Source organism: Mytilus californianus, unplaced genomic scaffold, assembly GCF_021869535.1.
Source record: "Mytilus californianus isolate M0D057914Y unplaced genomic scaffold, xbMytCali1.0.p SCAF_2, whole genome shotgun sequence".
Taxonomy (NCBI): Eukaryota; Metazoa; Mollusca; class Bivalvia; order Mytilida; family Mytilidae; genus Mytilus; species Mytilus californianus.
Window position 1 is genome coordinate 5,616,334 of NW_026262668.1, and position 24,178 is coordinate 5,640,511.

Consider the following 24,178-nt stretch of genomic DNA (forward strand, 5'->3'; position numbering starts at 1 on the left):
GAAGAGACACATGTATCATTTACTGTTGTGCATGGAGTAAAACTCCTACAAAATCAATCGTCCCACGAGTAATTGCCGAAAAAAGTGACATTTAAATTTTGAAATGGTTCCATTAACAGACCTACAAGTTCAGGGGATCGGTTCTGATTGAGGACATCGTGAATGCGTGAGGGGAAGTGCAATCATATCTTTATATCGAAAAATGCAACAATCACTTCAAAGAAAGGCAAGTAACTTGCATAGGTTTTATTGAAGTTCATACTAAATATAAATTTAAAGTTAAAGTTATTGAGTCGAAAAAAAATCACAAGGCCAAAGATTAAAAAAATTTTTGCACTTCCCCTCACGCATTCACGATGTCCTCAATCAGAACCGATCCCCTCACGCATGAAATAATGAATATTGACAGTTTTTAGATTTATTAAGACGTCTATCACCTTCGGACAGCGAACACGCCGCCCAAAACGACATTCAATCCCGTTGACAGAAAAAAAAACTAAATCTGAACTTGTAGGTCTGTTATTAGAACCATTTCAAAATTTAAATGTCACTTTTTTCGGCAATTACTCGTGGGACGATTGATTTTGTAGAAGTTTTACTCCATGCTCAACAGTAAATGATACATGTGTCTCTTCGTTAAAGTATTCACCACAGCATAGCATTCTTCGATTTTCAATATTTTGATCAGTTGAGTTAGAAAATTGCGATTAAGAAATGTACATACCTTTTGAAGCGGTGACATTACTCCACTCATGCATAACCGGAAAATCCTCTCACGGTTTTCATTGCAGAACCGATTGTTCTGCGTGTGTAGATTACCAGCCGTGAGTATCTACTATATGATTAATGCATGAGGAAGAAGGTTTAACTTAAAAAATCTCTAATTGCTCCAGAAGGGTAAGCAATTCCTCATGTGACATCCGTTGTGTTGCTCATTCAAATTATTAACCATGTACTAATACGAAAGTAAACGCGTGTCATGCATATGGAATATGATATTAATAATACCAAAAATTCCCGACGGCATACACCAATATTATTTGCTACATGTCAACGAATTTCAACATGACTATTTTTTTCTATCATGATCCATCTTCGACAATTACTTCTTGATGAGACTTTGGAATTGTAAAATTGATATCGAAACGGGGATTCGTATCCTTTCGAGTAGTTTTACTACATTCTGTCAGTTTTCATTTAGTTATTTATGAGATATCATGATAGAATTGAAAATCTCTATTTATGCTGATATTTTTTTTTATTTGAACACATTACCTTTTAACACGTAAGGTCTGTAAGACTGGCCATTTCAAGACAGAAATGCTAGTGCATATTTTTCAAAGTAGGCGCTTTAGTAGATTTACGATTATTTACATGCTTTCATTTGTATGAACAAGAATTCCTTTAAAAAAAATACAAGGAAAATTAAGTGTTGGTAACACGATTCCGTCGTAAACAAAAATTGAGCGATAGGGTGATCAGCATCAGCTCGATTGGTTCAATGCTTTCCAACTTTTCACTAATGAGGTTGAATATCCATTTTGATATATTCCGCCTCCCTTTTACGCGAAACGCTCGTCTTACAAACTTAACAATAAAGTCATTTTGCAATTGTCTTATACATGCTTTTTTTTTTTAATTTTTTGCTTGAATATACTTGCTCATAGAAGGTCAAAGTCCGTTATTGAATTATATTTGTTATTTTCCAGTGCACTGCATAATTATGCCTTTTTGTGCTTCTTTGTTACATTTGTTTGTTTTTATAGTGATTAAGATGATAACACAATGTTGACTGCTGTACCCCTATTTTTGACATTTTTACCTATTGTGTCTGTTTGTTTTGTTCACGCATCGTTGTCAATATAATGGAATTTGATGCGACTGTCACACAAGTGAGAGGTTAAGCTAGCTATAAAACCAGGTTCAATCCACCATTTTCTACATAAGAAAATGCATGAACCAAGTCAGGAATATGACATTTGTTATCCATTAGTTTGATGGGTTTGAGCTTTTGATTTTGCCATTTGATTAGGGACCTTCCTTTTTGAATTTTCCTCGGAGTTCAGTATTTTTGTGATTTTACTTTTTACTACAAAAAAATATACTATTCACGCATTGTCAACTGAAATAATAACTCATTTGTCAAAACGGTACTTAATTAATACATTGCTTTCTTCATTCAGAATTGTTGATAAACTAGTACTTTCACATTCATGGACTTAAAACAAAACATAAGAAGAAACGTCAAGTTCGAAGAAAGACAAATATCGTGACGGATAGTACAACAAATAAAGATTGGGCGACAAGATTCTTAAGGTATGAATTATAAATGAAGAGATTCTCGCCAAACACTCCGATATGTATATTTATCATCGATAATCTGCATTTATAATATAAATCGTTAGGAATATAAAACAGATAACTAGACAACCATTATCAGAAATGATATATTGATGGATGATAGACAAAATCATGTCAAAAAAAGACGAAACGACAAACAATAGTCTGTAAAATAACACTTGGTTATATTCATTTTAAAGCAATAAGGAAATTTTACTGCATCCCATTTTTGAAAGTTAGGGGCAAAACTTGGCACATAGACCATTACATGAAATGCATATTTCTGAAGTAAATAAGCATAACTAAATATAAAATTAGTAAAACTTTAAACCAAAGATGGATCTTACTGACTTCCTTATTCAGTTCTACACCATGGTTACTTGTAGATTGTGTATGTACGAAATTTAAACGAGTATGGGTTATTAAATCGATTTTAAAGTTGAACCAATACTGTTTGAGTATTGTATTTGAATCACAGGTTTTTCCGAATTAGCTAAATCAATGAAATAATTTATGCATTGAATAGAATTGCCTGTCAAAAAAAAACTTTAAATAGTTTTTTATAAGAAATAAAAAAAATTATTTCATTATTTGAAGGTAAGTTTGTGTAATGTGTAATGGATTTGATTAATATGTTTAAGTAAAAGGAAGTAGACAAATTCCACCCAAGGTAAACTCTTTATATCAGTTATAATATTAATTCAGATAATGTACCAAAAGCTGAAATTATAACCTTAGAATATTATCTTTTTATGTATAGGTGTTTAGTAGTATACATTGATGTTTTACTTATCCAGATGATTTTATTGAAGTATGATCTAATTTCAATTAAGATTTTTTTCCAAAAGTCGGTTTCAAATCAAGTCTAAACTAGACCCTTTCATTCACTATTTGTTTTCGACAATAGCATTTTGACCTATTCACTTGATGTGTTTGCTCAACATTTAAAAGTAATGATTACATATTCATTTCTATTTTTATCTGTGTAAATAAAATGCTATGTGGTCAATACGTCCATCGTAATGCAACTCCAAGTCACAAAACAGGAAAGAAAACACATAGATTAAGAGGTCAACATGAAAACTGCAATACTGATATATTGACTATTACAAATCGCCCTGATCCTATATAAGTTGTAAAAAAATTAACATAGATTATCAGAGATCTTTAATGAACATGAATTTTCTTTACTGAAATAATGATATTAAACGATAACAATTTTACAGACGATATGCGCATTCCGACGGTTAATGTCAATTCACTAATGATATTGACTAACATATTAGTATTGATTGCTTTACGCCGCATCAGCACAAAAAGGGTATATTGCAGTAATTCCTCAACCTAAAACAAACAAATACAACTTATTTCCCTGATTTGTTTCTTCTTTATCGATTTATAAGATTTGAACATTTCTAGTTGCATATTCTCTTGCCGCAAATTGACATTATCAATGTATGTGTTTTACTTTTATATGTATTTTTTTCATCTTTTGGAGCAAATTTAATAAACAAACAATATTTTATATAAAAAAAAATCAATATTTTATCATAAAAACTGCACACATAAAGGAAGAAAAAAATGAAAACAATATGTTGCTTACTCAAAAGATTTACTCTCTTTATCCTATAAGTAAATAAAGGCAACAGTAGTAACTCATAAATCGATAGAGATAAAAACAAATCCGGGTTACAAACTAAAACTGAGGGAAACGACACAACAAAAACACACAGAAACGAACTATAATATAACAATGGCCATTTTCCTGACTTGGTACAGGACATTTTAAGAAAACAATGGTGGGTTGAACCTGGTTTTGTGGCATGCCAAACCTCCCGCTTTTATGGCAACGTCAAACACAACACCAAAACGACAACATCACATGACAGGACCACAATACAAATAAATGGGAGAACATATAGGACAGTAAACAGTGTTGATAACATATATTTACCTACGTTTAGTGTAAAGTCTCAATATTTTGTCGACAATGAGATGTCTACAACTTCATGACATCGTTTTAACATGAAAACTCATGTATAGTTTACATCGTTCGAAATCGCTGTCTACAACTTCACGATATCGTTTGAACATAACATCTCATGTATAGTTTACATCGTTCGACATCGCTATGCCTATAACTTCAGAACATCGTTTAAATATAACATCTCATTTATTATTAAAATCGTTTGACATCGCCATTTCTACAACTTCACGACATGGTTTTAACATGACATCTCGTTTATTGTTTACATCGTTCGACATCGCTATGTCTACAACTTCAAGACATCGTTTTGACATGACATCTCGTTTATTGTTTACATCGTTCAATATCGCTATGTTTACAACTTCACGACATCGTTTTAACATGACATCTCGTTTATTGTTTACATTGTTTACAGTGTCGTCATTGCAATACACTCACGATATCGTCCTTACATCGTTAACATTGCAATACACTCACGATGTCGACCTTACATCGTTAACATTGCAATACACTCACGATGTCGTCCTTACATCGTTAACATTGCAATACACTCACGATGTCGTCCTTACATCGTTAACATTGCAATACACTCACGATATCGTCCTTACATCGTTAACATTGCAATACACTCACGATGTCATCCTTACATCGTTAACATTGTATGAAATTTCATGCAAAGTTGATCGTAAACAATATTATTGTGAATCAATAGAAATCACAAGTAACCCACGTTTGAACTAAAACGGCCATTTTTAACGGAACAGCTCTCAAAAACTGACCAGTAAATCATTAGGTCATTTTCACTAATTTTTTTTAATAAACTGTCAGACGCATCCACTGTGATAAATTCAGTACTGTTCAATCAGTTAAGATATGTTCAGTTCATACTGTTGTTATTTAGGTGTAATACCACCATTGATTTTCCCCTATTAGTCTTTGTTAAATTTGCACTTTTCAAAAAATTGTGCAGAATTTATCTTTGTTTCAAATAAAGAAATACTTGGCATGAGTAAAGATTTATCCTGTCCAGTACTATAGAAAAAAATTCACCTAACATTTCATTGCATATAAGAAAATAACCATCACTGGAAGTTAACCAATCAAATTTTCCCCCTTTTTTAACCTGTGTACAAGCTTTAGTAACCATGTAACCTCAAGTTTCCAAAATATTCTATAGAAACTCCAAATAAAGAAATAATGGTGCTTTGAAATACCCAAGATATATGTTTATGACTCAGAAATGTTTTACTGCAATGAAATGTAGGATCAATTACCTACAACTGTCAAATTCAAGGGAATATTTTTTTTCGACCTATTTTCGTATGCAACCGGATGTGACGTACTATGATTTGGTGGTATTACACCTAAAGAAGTCTTTTTTGTTAAATAAACTGAATGTGACTTTTTTCCTTTGTAATACTGGTTATTTCAAGCATTCCTGTCAAGTTTTGTCATAATCAGTTCAATAGTTTGAGAAAAATCTAGTATAATGTAAGACGACATCTACAGCGATTCGAGCAAAATTTCTTCGAAAAATCCAAACCAAGCCGCATCATGATAGAATATAGTGTGGACCAATAAATGATCAAATATTTATCTCATCTGCCTACAAACAGTTGAATATGATACAAAAGATGACTTTAGGATGATAAATACTACTAATGGACCTCTTTGTCTTCCTTATAAGGTCTCTTTTGGTCCATTTATACCTCTCATTTCCTCAAAATTTCTACTTTTTAGGCCAACAAATAAATATTTTGGGGTAACTTTCACTCATTTATGATAGAAATGTTATTATAAATTATTAATTGAAGTATTCAAGCTGAATGAACTATCCGTATAAAAATTTACTGTCTCCAAGGAGGTTTCAATAAGTCCTTACGTAAAACTTAAATTTACGCCGCGTTCCAGAGAGGGACATAAAAAACTTCTTTTTTGGTGAATAATTTGTTGTTACTGCTTTAAAAGTAATTTCATTTACTTAAAACTATATATATATTAAAGTATTTCTTAAGAAAAATTTTCTAGTATAGCAGAATATAAGAAATAAGGAGAAAAAGCTCCCCAAAACTCTAAGTATGGCTTGTTCTGTCAACTAATATTCATGGTAAAGTCCTATTTCAAGGAAATTTTCTCATAAAATGTATTTTGGAGACTCAATCCACTCAGAATATTTCATTACTTGTAATATTTCACTTAAATAGCAAGAAATTTTAACACATGAGAGTACTCACAAGGTCAAAGGTGCATGTACAGCTTCCCATATTAGGTGTAATACCACCATTGATTTTCCCCTATTAGTCTTTGTTAAATTTGCACTTTTCAAAAAATTGTGCAGAATTTATCTTTGTTTCAAATAAAGAAATACTTGGCATGAGTAAAGATTTATCCTGTCCAGTACTATAGAAAAAAATTCACCTAACATTTCATTGCATATAAGAAAATAACCATCACTGGAAGTTAACCAATCAAATTTTCCCCCTTTTTTAACCTGTGTACAAGCTTTAGTAACCATGTAACCTCAAGTTTCCAAAATATTCTATAGAAACTCCAAATAAAGAAATAATGGTGCTTTGAAATACCCAAGATATATGTTTATGACTCAGAAATGTTTTACTGCAATGAAATGTAGGATCAATTACCTACAACTGTCAAATTCAAGGGAATATTATTTTTCGACCTATTTTCGTATGCAACCGGATGTGACGTACTATGATTTGGTGGTATTACACCTTTACCAGTATTAAACAACATCATACTTAATTGTCTGATAAGCTACTGAACAGTACTGGATTAACTGCCAGACAAACGTTTAAAATTTACAGCAGTGCTAAAAGTCTAAATAGTTTTTTAAAAGTCAATCTTTACGTTTTTCAGTGATCATTTAAGACTAAAATCATTTAGGTAGCACTCCACAGTTAGGTGTGTAGTTTCGCATTTTGGCCCCTGTGGATTTTTCAAATATGATAGCTAGTGTAGAATAAAATTCATTTTTGGATAGCTGAAGATTAAAATAGCCTTCATAGTGGGTTTATAGGAACATCACGATTATGTAATGTATGTAATATGGGCTGTTTTCTGTATGACAGTCCGTATTTTCATATCCATACCAAATATTGGTCCGGCAATTATTGTAATTTTTTTTCCAACTTTTTGTCGCACGAACTTTGCAATTAAATTTTACGAAAAAATGAGGCGAAAGACACCCATTTTTTATTTGATCATTTGGTAGATTTATATCAACAGTTTCTGAAAAGGTATCACTGAAAGGCATTGAAATTCTAGTTTGAACCAAATGTTTGGGGAATATGTGACATTTTTACCCCCCTTTTTGCAATATTTTATGGTAAATAAATGCAGAATGTTGCCATGGATACACCAAAAAGGAATTATATTTCACCATTTTAACTTTTAAAAATCATATCTATGGAAGATACTGATTACATACATATGCACATGTACAACACAAACAGTTAGGTTAATGTATTAGAAAGCCAGGAATAGAAGATGATTAAACATTTTGTGGTTCAATTTTAATGTTTTTTTCTAACTGTGGAGTGCTACCTTATGGCACATCAGAAAGCACAGAAATGCACTTTTTAAGATAAATTTTACCACAAATCTTTAGTCTGTTAGGTTCTTAATGTAGTTCTGAAGGGGTAAAAAAATGATAGGATTGCAATACATGTTAATTTTATTGTTTACTGTCCTTAGCAACCAAATATACACATTTTGACACTAAGACATGTTTCTGTCTTAAATTTGTTCTCCATTAGCTTCGCCCTTGTAACCAAAGATTGTGCTTTATATGATAGCCTCAGAATGTATCGTTTTATATTTTTTAATGTGAATAAGTCAAATAAACATTTCTAGCAGGATTTAATATAATAATTTGGTATGAATGAAATTAAATGATGCCAGTACTGTTAGATATTTATACCCTGCTTGAGAGTTTCTAAAACAAGGTTTGGTATGCTATTTACAGCAAAATTGACCTATAAATGCTTTCAAATACCTAAAAATTGTACAATTTTTCTTCTTTAAAGGTTATTTTATGATTTTAAACAGAAAAAAAAGGAAAAAGTTTGAGAAATTTACCCCAAAAATGTGACAGGCTTGAGGTTTTACGCTTTGATCAAGCATTTTTTTTTAAATGACTTTTTGTCGCGTTTTAACATCAAATGCTAACCTTCATAAAATCTTTATTACTGAACCAATTTTAAAAACTAAGGTACCATTTTAATCGTTACAGCTAGTAAAACACAGGGTTTGAATTTGGATTTGAGGCAGGGGGAAAAAAATCATATTAAGGTAGCACTCCACAGTTAGGTGTGTAGTTTCGCATTTTGGCCCCTGTGGATTTTTCAAATATGATAGCTAGTGTAGAATAAAATTCATTTTTGGATAGCTGAAGATTAAAATAGCCTTCATAGTGGGTTTAAAGGAACATCAAGATTATGTAATGTATGTAATATGGGCTGTTTTCTGTATGACAGTCCGTATTTTCATATCCATACCAAATATTGGCAATTATTGTAATGTTTTTTTCCAACTTTTTGTCGCACGAACTTTGCAATTAAATTTTACGAAAAAATGAGGCGAAAGACACCCATTTTTTATTTGATCATTTGGTAGATTTATATCAACAGTTTCTGAAAAGGTATCACTGAAAGGCATTGAAATTCTAGTTTGAACCAAATTTTTGGGGAATATGTGACATTTTTACCCCCCTTTTTGCAACATTTTATGGTAAATAAATGCAGAATGTTGCCATGGATACACAAAAAAGGAATTATATTTCACCATTTTAACTTTTAAAAATCATATCTATGGAATATACTGATTACATACATATGCACATGTACAACACAAACAGTTAGGTTAATGTATTAGAAAGCCAGGAATAGAAGATGATTAAATATTTTGTGGTTCAATTTTAATGTTTTTTTCTAACTGTGGAGTGCTACCTTACTAATGAAAGCTTTGAAAACGTAAAAATATTAATTTGTAGCTCATCATGAATTCTTAATTTGCATATTTTATTACAAGATAATGTATCCTTCATATTGTAATTTGCAAATAAAACTAATGGTTTAAACACCTTATTGAATACAAAATTGTAAATGATAAGTCTCATTCCACTTGTGTTTCGTTACTATTCGTATATCCCAATAAACTGAAAAGTGTGTTCGCATGCTTCAATGTTTATGTTTTGGAATTCTTTATTTGTTAAGGGGTGAATATTACGATAAATATTCGATGTGTAAACCGATAACGTCGACATCATACAGTCAATAATATTGTTAAACACCGGTAAGTGGACATACTCTCATATATTATGACGATTGGTTTGCTGTGAAAAATCTACCAAATCTTTTTTTACAGGCAAAATGCTGCTACTTATCTGTTTTGTATGCTGTGCAGTTGGTATGTTTCACATTTTATAGCTTTTATTTAAGGAACTTGTATGTATTTCATTCCAAATATATTACTACGTTCGCACAATGATTCTTATGCTATGCATACATTTAGTCTATTTAACAAAGGAGATACAGCATGCAATCATACTATGATTTAGATGTAAATTACACGTGGTACTGTTCTAGTTGTTTGTGAAAACTGAACCTGTACTTTGGTGAATGTGGCATGTGATCTAGTGTACAATGTATATTTAACGTGTGAACTATATGTGATCTTGTGTGCAATGTATATCTAACGTGTGATTCATATGCGGTCTTGTGCGCAATGTATATTTAATTGTATTCTGGTCATGTCTTCTAGATGCATATGACCAGTGACTCTGCATTTTAGGTTTCTGTGACGTATGCTCATGTGTTCTAGTTGTATAAGACACGTGATCATTTGTTCTAGGTATATGGGACATGTGATACTGTGTTTTATGTATATTTGACATGTGATCCTGCGTTCTAAGTTCATATGACGTGTTTATCTATGTTATATTATTATCTGACATGTTTACCTGTGTTGTGGGTATACGTTATACATGATCATGTGACTAAAACCAATCATAGATACCAGGATTAAAATTTTATACGCCAAACGCGCGTTTCATTTACAAAAGACTCAACAGTGACGCTCGAATCAAAAAAGTTAAAAAGGCCAAATAAAGTACGAAGTTGACATGTTGACATATGAGTTGTACAAAATTTATTGATGTAATAAAAAAAATAACCCTTCCTTACTGCCCCTTGCTCACCACAGGAAGGCGGTTGAAAGTGGAATTTCGATCAAAATAAGTTTACTGAATCTATGTGAATAGATGCTGGAGTCAAAACTCTTGTTTTGCTGACATAAACTGCCTATTATATTCCACTTTATACGATAACAAGCGTCTTTTTTTGCCGGCAATAGGGCATACAGGAGAGGAAAGTAGATACCATTTTTGCATCCATGTATGGTGTACATATGATAAAAGTATTCTGGGTAGCTCTTTTAATTTTCATCAATGAATATATTAATGTCATATATTTACACATACATTCCAAATTCACATGCCTTGCAAAAATAATTAATCCACTTTCAATGTCATTCACAATTTAGACATTTTCTAACTTACTTGTCTTGGGATAAGTTTTGGGTATCTTTACGTCTCTCCCTATGAAAAGCTAATGAGCATTCTTTAAAAATCATGGATGAAGGTGATTTTCTTGCATTCCCTGTAACTAGGTTTTTGCGATTTTTGCTGGTCTACTTGATATATCACCAGATTTTTTTTTCTTTTACCACGAAGCTGTTTTATCTCAGTCTTGCGGTGATCTGCAATCTGGTTATTTAAAAATTTTACAATGATCATTCCATGACTTTTCGTTGTAATCCTAGCTTTACATAACTTATTTGTACATCTATAGCAAATATTTCCGTTTTTGAGAATGTTTGATTGTCTATAAGAATGTCCATCAAAGATTATCGACTTATTTCCCCGTTTTGTTTCTGTGTGCAAAAGATCCATCTTATCATAACAGAAGTGTTTAAATTAATGAGCTCAACATGTATGTATATACACGTACATATAACCTGAATATGTACTCATTGAACACCACTTACCTGCTATGTTGGGTAAACCTAAGCAACGGTAATCATCTAAAATGTATCAGATCTTAAAATTGAGAATGGAAATGGGGAATGTGTCAAAGAGACAACAACCCGACCATAGAGCAGACAACAGCCGAAGGCCACCAATGGGTCTTCGATGCAGCGAGAAACTCCCGAACCCGGAGGCGTCTTTCAGCTGGCCCCTAAACAAATATGTATACTAGTTCAGTGATAATGGACGTCATACTAAACTCCAAATTATACACAAGAAACTAAAATTAAAAATGATACAAGACTAACAAAGGTCAGAGGCTCCTGACTTGGGACAGGCGCAAAAATGCGGCGGGGTTAAACATGTTTTTTGAGATCCCAACCCTCCCCCTATACCTCTAGCCAATGTAGAAAAAACAAACGTACAATAGTACGCACAGTAAAACTCAGTTTAAGAGAAGTCCGAGTCCGATGTCAGAATAGGAAACAAAAGAAAATAAACAAAATGACAATAATACATAAATAACAACAGACTACTAGCAGTTACTGACATGCCAGCTCCAGACCTCAATTAAACTGATTGAAAGATTATGTCTTCATCGTATGAATATCAGGCACAATCCCTCCTGTTAGGGGTTTAGTATTATACCGTCATAAAATATATGAGAAGAACACAACCCGTGTCATGCCAACAACTGGTTTTAGAATAAATATGTTTAATTCCGATGCAAAGACCCTATAAGTGAATCAATATTAAAGCCAAAATATGCAATCTTTAATGACCTGACAACAGTATCGTAACTATATCCCTTCTTAATAAGTCTGTTTAAAGGTTTTGTTAGCTTTTGAGGTGAATACTGGCATTTTTGTGCTTTGTAAAGAATATTACCATAAAAGATTGGATGTGAAATACCCGAACGTATAAGATGTCTGGATGTTGAGTTATATTTACGAATGATGATAAAATTTAGTAAATGATTTGACTAGTTTATGATATCGAAAACCCTGGTGTAATAATTTTTTAGTAATATATAAATTTCTCTCGCTAAAATCTAATACGTTGTTACATACACGAGCGAATCGTACAAGTTGAGATATATAAACACCATAAGAAGGTGACAAGGGAACGTCACCATCTAAAAATGGATAATTAACGATAGGAAATGAAAAATCATCTCTTTTATCATAAATTTTTGTATTAAGCTTCCCGTTAATGATATAGATATCAAGATCGAGGAAAGGACAGTGGTCATTGTTAGTATTAGCTTTATTTAAAGTAAGTTCAACAGGATAAATTTCTTTAGTATACATACTGAAGTTGTCATTATTGAGAGCCAATATATCATCCAAATATCTAAAAGTAGTATTAAATTTTTGTATCAGATGTTGTTTCGATGGGTGTTTGCTGATTTTAGTCCTAAATTGTAATTCATAACAATACAAAAACAGGTCCGCAATAAGTGGTGCACAGTTAGTCCCCATTGGAATTCCGATAACTTGACGATATACGGAATCTCCAAAGCGAACAAAAATGTTATCAAGTAAAAATTCAAGGACAGATTTAGTATCAAAGCATGTCCAATTGACATAGCTCTTTTGTTTGTTGCTACTAAAAAATGACTTAAAAGAGTTTGAACATATGTATTCGCATTCCGACTTTTTAAATGCCCATTTAATTAGGTGTGTGAATTTTTTCTTTATAAGAATATGAGGCAAAGTGGTATATAGGGTAGAAAAATCAAAACTTTGAACAGATTCAAAATCACCAATATATGCATGCAATTTATCAAGTACTTCCAACGAGTTTTTGACACTCCAAAAGTAGTTAATTCCACTATTTTCAAATGCCTTATTTGAACAATTTATTATCAGGTTTTTGATTGTACCAAGTGTACTAGTAAGTAGAATAGACAATTTAGTAGTGGAATAATGACTTGAAGACGAAATAAATCTATATTTGTAAGGTGATTTGTGTAGCTTCGGAAGCCAGTACATAGTTGGGACTTTCATTGTATTTGGTTCTGCTTGTAAAGAAGTAGCTAATAGTTTATGTTTGTTACAGATATCGTTTTCTGAAAATGAAGTCAGTTGGAATGTTGGTGAATTCGTGATTTCCTTTTGCAGAACTTCAATGTAACGTCAAACTATAATGATATTATTAGCAGTTTTATCAGCCGGGACAAAAACAAATTCCTTGGCTAGTTCTTTTAGTTTATGTTTGATACGAGAGATAGGATTTTTATGGTTGTTGTTAAGAGTAAAATGTTCTTTAAAATATTGTATACGTATATCAACTATCTTCATTACTGAATTAAAAAAAAGAGTCCAAAGATTTTTTGTCAGCTTTTTCCCGTTTTATCCATTTCAAACAGTAAGCACGAAGTGAGTCGTGGATGATATTACGACACTCATTCCAATTAATAATTGACGGGGGACGATATTTAGGTCCTTTACTGAGGAATGATTTTAACTCTCGGTCGCGAACGATGTTAAGGTCTCCTGTTATAACATGGGAAATGGGTCCATAAGTGTATTCGGAATTACTACAATTACATGACGGAGGTGCATTTTTACTGATATCTACATCATTACAGACTTGGCTATAATTAAACACAAATTTTCGGGTAGATTTCTTGTAAATATAACAAATAAGAGGGAGTTCAGTATTATCAAAATATCCAGGAATTTGTTCTTTAACAGGATGGTCGTTAAAAATACCGGCAATATTTACAAAATCAAAACCTTTATTGACATACTTTATTTTAATAAAATGTTTTTTATGATCTTCAGGGCGATCAATTTTGGGAAACAGTTTAGAATAACAATATGCCATTATAATTTGAACGATTTCATACTTAGGACTGCAATATGAAATTGTGTTGCAATCCTCTAAAATGTTATTTAATTTATTTATAGGTAAAGAACAGAGCTTGGTTAATAGATAATGTCTGCCGTTGTTTTTTGAAATAGAAATTAGGTCCGAAATATTTGTATGGTTGGTCCGAAATTTTCTTTGATTGCGATTTTTTCTACGCCCATGAGAACGGTTTTTACGAACAGTTTTAGAAACTATATTCAAAATGTTAACAGAATCGGTTCTTGATATATTACTAATTCCCATGATATTATCATTAAGACCGAGAGGGTAGACTGTCTGTAATTTTTTAATCCAATTTAATTCAATTATTTTCCGCGATCGTACAAACTTTGAATGAGATTCACCAGGCTGCTTATTTACTACTTCTAAAGGTTGAACTGTTAAATATTTAATAGGATGATTGTGCTTACCTGTTTCAAATCAAATCGGCACAAAATAAAAAATTAATAATTGGCACAAATGAAAACTTTGTTTTGGTGCAAATTAAACAAATGGTATTTTCAAATGTCATACGCTCACTTGATCCTGTATATGACATGTGATCCTGCAGAGTTTGTGGCATGTTTATTGTTAAAGTTTATATATAACGTTTTTAAAGGTTGTATGTATATGAACATGTTTATTGTTAAGGTTTATATATAACGTTTTTAAAGGTTGTATGTATATGAACATGTTTTCTAAATACAAACAAATCTAAATCTGGGATGATCTTAAAAGTCTCAGATATCACTACAATCACGTCAACTGAAAAATGTATATTCCAAATAAGTATCATGCAAAAACTGAACGTTGAAAAAAGCATCGAACCAGCGCATTCCTTTCGCAGACTGTTTAAGACGCCTTTGCAGTTCATTCGTTGGATACGTATTAACTGATATGTAAGCCTGAGAAGACATACTTTATCTATTAGCTGTAATGATCCCTGAACTAGATTTTAGTAAGTAACTGAGAATACTCTTAGATCGGTACAGACGTTTTATATTTCAATGAACTTCTATATGTATAACTGGTTTTTTCAGGGATTTCGTTACCACTTATTACTTTTACTAAATTTGTTCATCGATACAAAGATTTTGTTTGGTAAATATAAACTAAGTCTATAGTCTAAAATATATGATTTTTTTATTGGTTGTTTCGACTTTTAGTAATTGCGAGTAATCTCTGATGTATACTTTGTGTCTCTTGTGCTTTGTTAGATTTTTAGTGTGCTTTGTATCGATCTGATGAGTTAAGCTATTTCAACTGTTTTAACAGTGATTTTATGTTGAACTGTACTATTGAAAATTGGTGTAATCCAAATGAGTTACTCTCTCTAAATGAAGATATTATTAATTTTACCATTATTACACCACTGTCCCAGGTTAGGGGGGAGGTTTTGTGCCATCAAACATCTTTAACTGCTCCACATTCTGTATGTGCTTGTCCCAAGTCATTACCCTGTAATTCAGTGGTTGTCATTTGTTGCTTTATATCAGGGCCTTTTATGACTTACTATACATATGAGTTTTGCCTATTATTCATGGTCGTACGGTGACCTTTAGCTGTTAAAGTCTACTTCATTCGGTCTCTGGTGGAGAGTTGTTTCATTTACAATCATACCACATTTTCTTATTTTCTATATTAGTGATGTTTTGAATATATTCTAAGGAATTACAGAACTGCAGTTGAAGAGTTGCTGCTGTCAACATTGGATTTGACGATGCAGATTTTTAATGCGACGAGTATCAGAACTAGTTAAATTGATAGTAATGACAATTTAACCAATTCATGATTGATCCTAGTATAGCTACCCTTCATGCTTACCATACTTCTTTCTAATTAAAACAGATAGTTCCTAACTTACCTGAGGTAATTGAACATACCGGAATATTGAAGTCGATTGAATTAACAAAATCGATATTTAAAAGCCATAAGTGATCTTTCTAATTTTATTTCTTCGTGAAACAAATCTTTTTATTCATACCCATACTTAAATCAGTAAAAAAAACTAATGCATTTCCATATTGCCGAGACTGAGCAATGAAAATCTGAATCAGGCCATAAGAATATTGTTTAACATTTTCAGGTGGTTGGTTCTTCGTATAATACAGGATAACACCAATGTCCTAGTCTAAGTCTTCCCTATTACTAAAACTAAATCATTTGTTCATTTTAGTTCGATGCTTATCATCTCAATCCAATGATGTTTTCCGTTTCTTCTACAAATGTTGTCCTGCCTAGTTTTAGAAAGGAAAGGTTTTGCCCGTTGTAGACGGTCATATGGTGACCTACAGTCTACGTTTACGTCCATTGGTCTCTGATGGAAAGTTTTCCAATTGGCAAGCATACCATATCTTTATACATCACTTCTGGAAAGGACATTAATAAGATGTGTCTTTGAGTTCGGTATTTCTGTTTTACTTTCTTACCATCTCGCAACAATAAACAAGCAATGAAGTATGTTTTGATTGAAATATATATGCATTAAAAATTACTTTACCTTATCAATAGAAATATTTCTAATAATGTATCAAACTCTATTCTTTTTCTCAAACTTAACTAAATTGTAGGTAGTGAAATAAAGGATACTCGCCTATCAATAAATCACAGAGAAGCCAAATCATTTTTAACCAGAACGAGACGTAGTGCTTATGATTGCACTGACGAATATTGGTGTGAAGAAAACATCCAATACTGCACGGTAAATTATTTGTTAAATGTTTGATCAACTTTTTACATATCTATTGCGAATGCTGTAAAGTCCTTTTCCTGTTTATTTGGACTGTCAAAATCTATAGTGAAATGAGTATATTGTAATCTCGGAATGAACCCAAGTGATTCATAAAAGAAATACGCTATTTACGTTCACAGATTGTTATAAAAGGATAAAAAACAATCTATTCCTTTTAATCACAAACAACATAAATTCCATTACATTAGAGATGTACAATGTTGTTTATTTTGGCAGGATAAGAAATTACGTGAACAAAACGTGTCTACAGAGATATGGTCCTTCAAACTAATGTTTGTTTTGAGTACCTTAGCCCAAGAGCATTTTTTTGCATCAACTTTCAAAACTTCTTATTTTCTTTATTCACGTAATAGGTCAGATTTATTCTGAACATTTTACTCGTACACTATCTTTCGTTAAATGTCACTGACTTTTATCTTATAGAACCTTAGTAAAAATAATTTATCTGTATAAAAAAACGACTGACAGGTCGTAACTATATATCATACTTTGAAAGAGTGCATTTGGTTATTAGTGCATGAGGTGAGGAAAAACAAATGAAACATTATATTAAAAAACTTAAAAATACAACATGACCTTTACTGGCAATGCTGATGTTAATCAATAAGAATTTGGAAAGATTATTTAATTATATAAACTGACAAATCGTTAAACCTTCTATTGTTATTGTATTGCCCAAGTATAACCGATGGAATAACGAAAACAGATAGCGCTCACCGGAACTATTGTACATTCAATCTTATTCGTCAATAATAGCAGGATGCGTTAAAGATGTGTTTTATGTAATCATCTACTGAATGGTTTCTAACATGGTAAACTTTTCACAAAAACATTGAGACAGTTCAAATTCTAATCCACATACTACACTTTACACTAGTTGTAGGTAAGGAATCGATCAATGTTCTCACTGAAATATGATTGGAGAAACAAAAATAGAAACTGCATAAAGATTTCTCCGATACAGATTTAAATGTTGATTAAATAAAGATATACTTTTACGTTGTAAGAGCCCACTTGTCAGTCAAACTACATGGTGCATTTGATATATTATAGCAACACAATTTTAGTTCGAAACATTTTAACAAAAGATTGGTTTACCCTATTTTAGCAACACTTTGAGGAAGGTCGTGAAGAGTATTGTCCAAAGCGTTCTACGCCATGTGGAAATGGAACAACTTGTTACCTATTTCAACCCTGCTACAATCCAGTGCATCCTATAGTAACGAGTTGTACAGGTAAGAACATATTGAAAGTAGAGGTAGAGGAAAATATGCTTAACCTTCAACAGAAATCGTCTTCATTAGTTGTTTGTCACAATCTTATCGTAATGCTGTATATTTTCATACATCCTGAAAGTGGAAGCAATAAATACATACAAAAATGTTACTTCTATCAAATTAAAACAAATTTCAGTGGTGTTTGCAACTTATAGACAAACAATTTAAAAAACATCATTTTGTGTTTGACGGGCTACACAATTAGCATTATTGCGTGTATGTTCTTCTTGCATCATGTTAAGCATCTTTCCAAAGGGCCGTGTTAGCCTTTGCCATTACTCGGTGCCGTCGTCGTCGTCGTCGTCGTTTTAGACTTTTCGAAGATCTTCTCGTCTGAAACTATTTAACAAATCTAAGCCAAACTTGAGTGAATGGTGCTCAAGAAATAGTATAAAATTTGTGTTTTTTTCCCCGTCAGTCAACAAACATGACTGACGTGGCTAGAAATACAATATAAGGGTAAAATGCACTAACTATCAGATATTTTGAAAAGTATAAAGGATAGAGAAAATCTGACATGGGCATGAATGCTCAGAATGTCAAGATCTACCTATGTCCTGTTTCTATTATAGGAAATTTTTGTTTTCCAAGTTGAATCTATATGATCTTATTGTTTTTTTATGTTTTTTATCCACCATAGTATTATATGCAGTTCTGTTCTTTAATAAATGGTTATATGTTGAATGTTTTAATCTACTTAATCGTTGAAATCAATGTGAAAACTGGTATGGCAATACAAGATACAAGATATAAAAAATGACCGAAACCAATCGATGATCCCTTTATAAGTTATTGCTCGAAAATGACGATTTTTGACTGGTTCTAGTCTTTTATTTCAAAAACTATAATAGATTGGTAGAAACTGAAAACATAAAACATAATCAGAAATACAAGATCTACAAACATACCAACAACTGAAATAATTTGATGACCCCTTTAGGAATTATAGCCGTAAACAACGACTTTTGACTAAATAACTTGCTTATAAAATGTTATATGATATATGTTATGATTTTGTTTTAGTCAACAAATATGGACCCAATGGCTTAAAACAGAACATAAGGGTAAAATGCAATAATTGTTTTATCACTCGAAAACTTTGATAAATAGAAAATCTAATGGAGGGCTAAAAATGCTCAAAATTCAGTACCTGTGGGCACCAATATTATCAGATGATTCTCATTATTGGAGTTATTGCCCCAAAATGATGTTTTTGACTAGTTTTTAAGTTTTTGCCTATTAACTTAAAACTGTAACAGATAGGTAATAGAAACTGCAAATGGCAAAAATAATCAGCAATGCAAGATTTAAAAGATGCCGATACGTCTGAATTCATTGGAAGACTCCTTATATAGGAATCATTACCCTTAAATGAAAAACACAACTGGTTGAGGACAAGTTACTGTCAGTAAGTGACAATTTTCAAGATAGTTTTTCGTCTTTTCTGGTAAAAATATGAATTTAACGTCACTTGAAATATACTACAAATGCTGTATTGAAGACACGTATAGAGTTTAATTCTGCAATTTATAAACAAGATAATTCTTTTGTAAGAAATCGTTTATTCGAAAGTAATGTTAGATATTTCTTTGTCTTAAAATGCTAAGTTTTCCAAAATCGAGGACGTCATAAAGCGATGATGCAATGTCCCCACACGTGTATCCTCCTACGATTTGTTCATGAAACTCGGCATTTCCCTATATCAATTGGCTCAAGCAAAACGGAGTTTTTACAAATGAAGTAAAAAGATTAATCTGAAAATATCACGTGAGGTTGTTTTTATACTATGCTTCCATTATTGAATACAATGACGTGAATGTCAGATAAAGGTAACTGATAACTGATGATAATTAAAATCAATCAATTGCCGTGCATTCCAGTACAGAACTACCAACTATTCCGCAAGTGATAACCTCGGGACGAAACTTGTACAAGCATTAGAATCGACCCACAGGTTGAAAATGTTCATCAAAGACACCAGGCTCATATTTTAGCCGCCAGACTCAAATTTTGTACGCCAGGGGAAAATTTCTTTTACACATGACTTATAAAAAATGCTGATTAAAGCTTTATCACATTTGATAGTCAGAATCTTCATTCTGTTAGGTACGTGAGTACATGTAAAACATTAAATTCAGTAATTGACATGATTGAATTCTCTATCTTTGCAGAAGATCTTTGTATGTCATTTCCTTGTGAAAATGGTGGAAATTGCAGTGTTATCAATGCAACCCATATATCATATACTTGCGCATGTGTATCTGGATATAATCAGTCAACAGACTGTGCTACTGGTAAGTTCAATACTTCTACATATAAATCCCGTTGTGAGGCTGAAAAGAATCAATTTGAATGAAAACTGTACTTGTTATATTCAGTTAACATTCGCAGTATCGAGATTGAATTAAGTTGAGAAAAACGTAAAAAATTAGAATAAAAAAAAATATATCAAAGTCAAATATAAATAGATACCACAGTAGCCAACAAGGAAGGACACATATACAACTGAGGGTGAACCAATATGCTCTAGAGGGGTAAGCAGTTCCTGACCAATGACATGTTCTCATGAAAGTACAAAACCGGTGTTTAATTGCATTCAGTAATGTCACAATAAATAAGAGGAAGTAATTGTTGTAACGCCAAGATGAACATATTCGTGGTGAGTAGGCTGGTTCATTAGCTATAAAGGTAGCTTTAGACTCATTATGGTTTCCAAAATGACCGTAATGACGTTTGATAATAACAAATTCTTTGGCATTCCAAGCAATCATTTAAAAAATAGAACAAATGAATTGTAAATGGTGGTGATATTGAATTACTATTTAACTGCAAAAACAAAATTATTGTGAATTCTTTGGCATACCGTTTTGTGTATACCTAAGTGATCGAAACTATGAAAGTTAAAATCGACAATGCTTTCACCTATAATTATTATTACGTATAATGTTTAAATATATCATAAAGGTCAAATGTGAGGTAATGGACGAACTTGATAAACAGAAAGTTTTAGTAGAACATACAATATGTTGAATATATATCCATTTTCTATTTTCATACTTCATTTTGGGGTAAAAAAAAATCAAAGAAGCAGCATATTCTAATGCCAACAGAAACAGCGACGAAAAGACAATCACCACCGAACTATGTTATAACTGATTGTTTGACAACTTCATTAAGAATAATAGGTGACCAATTGATTGGTAATATATTCATTTTGGTTTTTTGATAAATTGAAATTACCCATAATCATAATCCCTATGCAAACCCTACTTTTATTCTTTTTTTTTTTTTTTCCTCCGTCGCTAAATCATATGCTTTTCGTAAACAATTATGCACAGACTAATGTCGAGAAAATGAATAAATGTTGCACCAAAAGACCTGTGGACCTCCCATTAACTGTTAAAATAAATACAATTGACAGTTTTGAATATAATGAACAGTAAATAAAACAAACAGTTTGGTAAGTTATGAACTCATTTTGTCAACATTAACCTTATTTTGACTATGTTTATGTCTTGTAGATTATAATGAATGTGCATCAAATCCATGTTTAAACGGTGGTCCATGTGGTAATAATTTTAACCAATTCACATGTCATTGCACCAACCGTTTTGAAGGAGTCATATGTGAAAAAGGTAAGCATATTTTAGATGAATGCACTCATATCATGTTCCAATTAGAAACTTAGGTCATCCTCTGTTTTTTATTTTGATTCGTGTTGCTCAATTTTAAGTTTTCTGTGTAATGCGTTATTATTGCTTATCGTTGCGCCAATTTTATTCTGGCCATGTTATTGTCAGATTTTATAAGATTTATGCGTTTCGATTGGGCCATTAAATCTGGTCCATCTTTAAAATGTGTCTGATTTCTTGCGGTCATGATTTCAGATGTCATTGTATTGTGATTTTTATTGACTATCGGTTTCTTCTTAATTTTCAAAGGATTTATGTAGCCCAGTATCAAAACAAAAAAGAGGCGGAAGGTACAAAGGTACAAAAGGAACAATTAAAATTCAGAAGACTAAAAAAAACCGACATTCCGATGCAAACACAAAAACAAAGTGCCAAGAAAAGACATACTACAAAGTTGTTACTCATGTATACAACTGCTACACTGACAAGGCTAATTGAATTGAATATTTTCATTATTACAGTTGAGGGAATGCAACAAATATACAACATCTGCTTACATCCACTTCATTAGAACTCTTGGTGTAGATAGTTGTCTCATTGGCAATCACACCACATCTCCTTAGTTTTATTTTTAAGTTAATGAAAGTCCAATTAGGTTATGCATTCCGTTAAATATTTAAATGCATTTATTCTCTTTGTATCATACGGATTCAGATTTTGGAATTAAAATAAAGAATAAACCAAGGTGGTACTCGACATCCATAAGTTAAAAATGACTGCCAAAACAATGGCAAAAAAAACCCTTGTCAAGCAAACACTAGCTATACTTACATCCCCGTCATTTGAACAGTGATGGATAGTTGTCTAATTAGCAATCATACCACATCTCCTTATTTTTATACTAGTCAAAACGCTTAGGATACGGCAATACGAATGATAAGCTACTGAAAGGTAAGCGGTTCCATCTCCACTAGTGAAACATGTTGCGTTACTCATGTAAATATTTCAACATGTAACGGTTGTTATTTAGGCTCTATACTATTCTGACTAGTCGGTAGCTCTTGTCTTATCCAGACATCACCAAATTCATTATACAACAATACGTTTTACAAAAAGAAAATTAGGTCAAGGTCAAAGGTCAAGGTTATGCTCTTAATTTTTACATTAAGTTCATATCGCTTCTTCCCAGAAAGAGTTATAGACATCGACAAAAAACTTTAACCAAAATGTTTGTCGCGACATGTCCTAATTGGAAATGTTTATGTCAAAATGGTAAGCGTCATTTGGTTGCAGGTCAATGCCCCTGAAATGGTCAAATCAACAAATTACTAATTAAAACTTCAAACTTTGCAGCTGACATGTTGTAAATGTATCGGTAACATGACCGAATGTAGCTTGAAATGAAAATGATATCAGAACCAAGGGTCTCAAGACAAGTGATATATAGCAGTCACATAGACATTGCACAATAAAATCTTGCAATAAACATTACAATAGTGTAGACGTTTATGTAACGTGGTTTCCTTCAGCTATAAGCAAAGTTTCCGGATATCTTTAAGCCATTATTCTATGTTCAAATTCTGGAGTGAATTCAATAAAATAACAAAGCCGAAGAAATTAAAAGTTAATTGAATAACAAATATAAGGTATTTAAGGCACTATGGAACTAGTTTTATTTCAGACTGTAGGCCTGGTCCTGCCGATATAGTGTTTGTTATTGACACATCAAGCAGTTTAAAAGAGGACTTAAATCGTTCCATTACCTTCATACGTGAGTTTGTAGACAAACTTCCCATTGGTGTTGATGACTTTCAAATTGCGGTAATTACCTTTGGAAGAGAACCCAATGTTTTGTTTGACTTAGATGACTATACGAATACAGCTGATATTATTCATGCCATAGACTTTATTGAAGGGAGAGAAGAGGAGACACTCACTGTGCCAGCTTTGCAAAAGGCAGTAGAGGTAAGAAGAACTGCAGATATGGTTGTTAATCTACAATTTGCATGGAATTTCTACGCAACAGTTTTTTTAATTGGCTTTCTAAAACTTATATTCACCAAAATCCAATGTTGTCCTCAATATGTTTGCTTATGTTGTACTGTTGGTGTATCATTAGAATAAGAACAGCACATTTTTATAAATATAACTAAAAAAATATATGGCATTTGATGCAGGCTTGAAACGATTAATCGAGTGATAAAGATATTTTGTACATAAATCAGGCCGTTAGTTTTCTCGTTTGAATTGTTTTACATTTGTCATTTCGGGGCTTTTTATAGCTGACTA

At 32.0% G+C, this 24,178-nt stretch overlaps 1 protein-coding gene across 4 annotated transcripts in view; it reads left to right on the top strand.

Annotated features, from left to right (window-relative positions):
* The window catches only part of LOC127729145 (von Willebrand factor A domain-containing protein 2-like), a 28,064-nt gene that overhangs the window by 937 nt on the left and 2,949 nt on the right, over positions 1 to 24,178 (top strand). Inside the window, exons 1-8 of one of the 4 annotated variants that reach the window (XM_052236808.1) lie at positions 710 to 824; positions 2,184 to 2,316; positions 9,713 to 9,754; positions 16,799 to 16,929; positions 18,089 to 18,215; positions 20,429 to 20,551; positions 21,779 to 21,892; positions 23,571 to 23,854. In XM_052236808.1, the coding sequence (XP_052092768.1) occupies positions 9,718 to 9,754; positions 16,799 to 16,929; positions 18,089 to 18,215; positions 20,429 to 20,551; positions 21,779 to 21,892; positions 23,571 to 23,854 (816 nt within the window). In that variant the 5' untranslated portion in view covers positions 710 to 824; positions 2,184 to 2,316; positions 9,713 to 9,717. Of the gene's footprint in view, positions 1 to 709; positions 898 to 2,183; positions 2,317 to 2,944; positions 3,011 to 9,712; positions 9,755 to 16,798; positions 16,930 to 18,088; positions 18,216 to 20,428; positions 20,552 to 21,778; positions 21,893 to 23,570; positions 23,855 to 24,178 lie in introns of those variants that run through there. The other 3 variants (XM_052236807.1, XM_052236809.1, XM_052236810.1) reach the window with 3 other exon arrangements.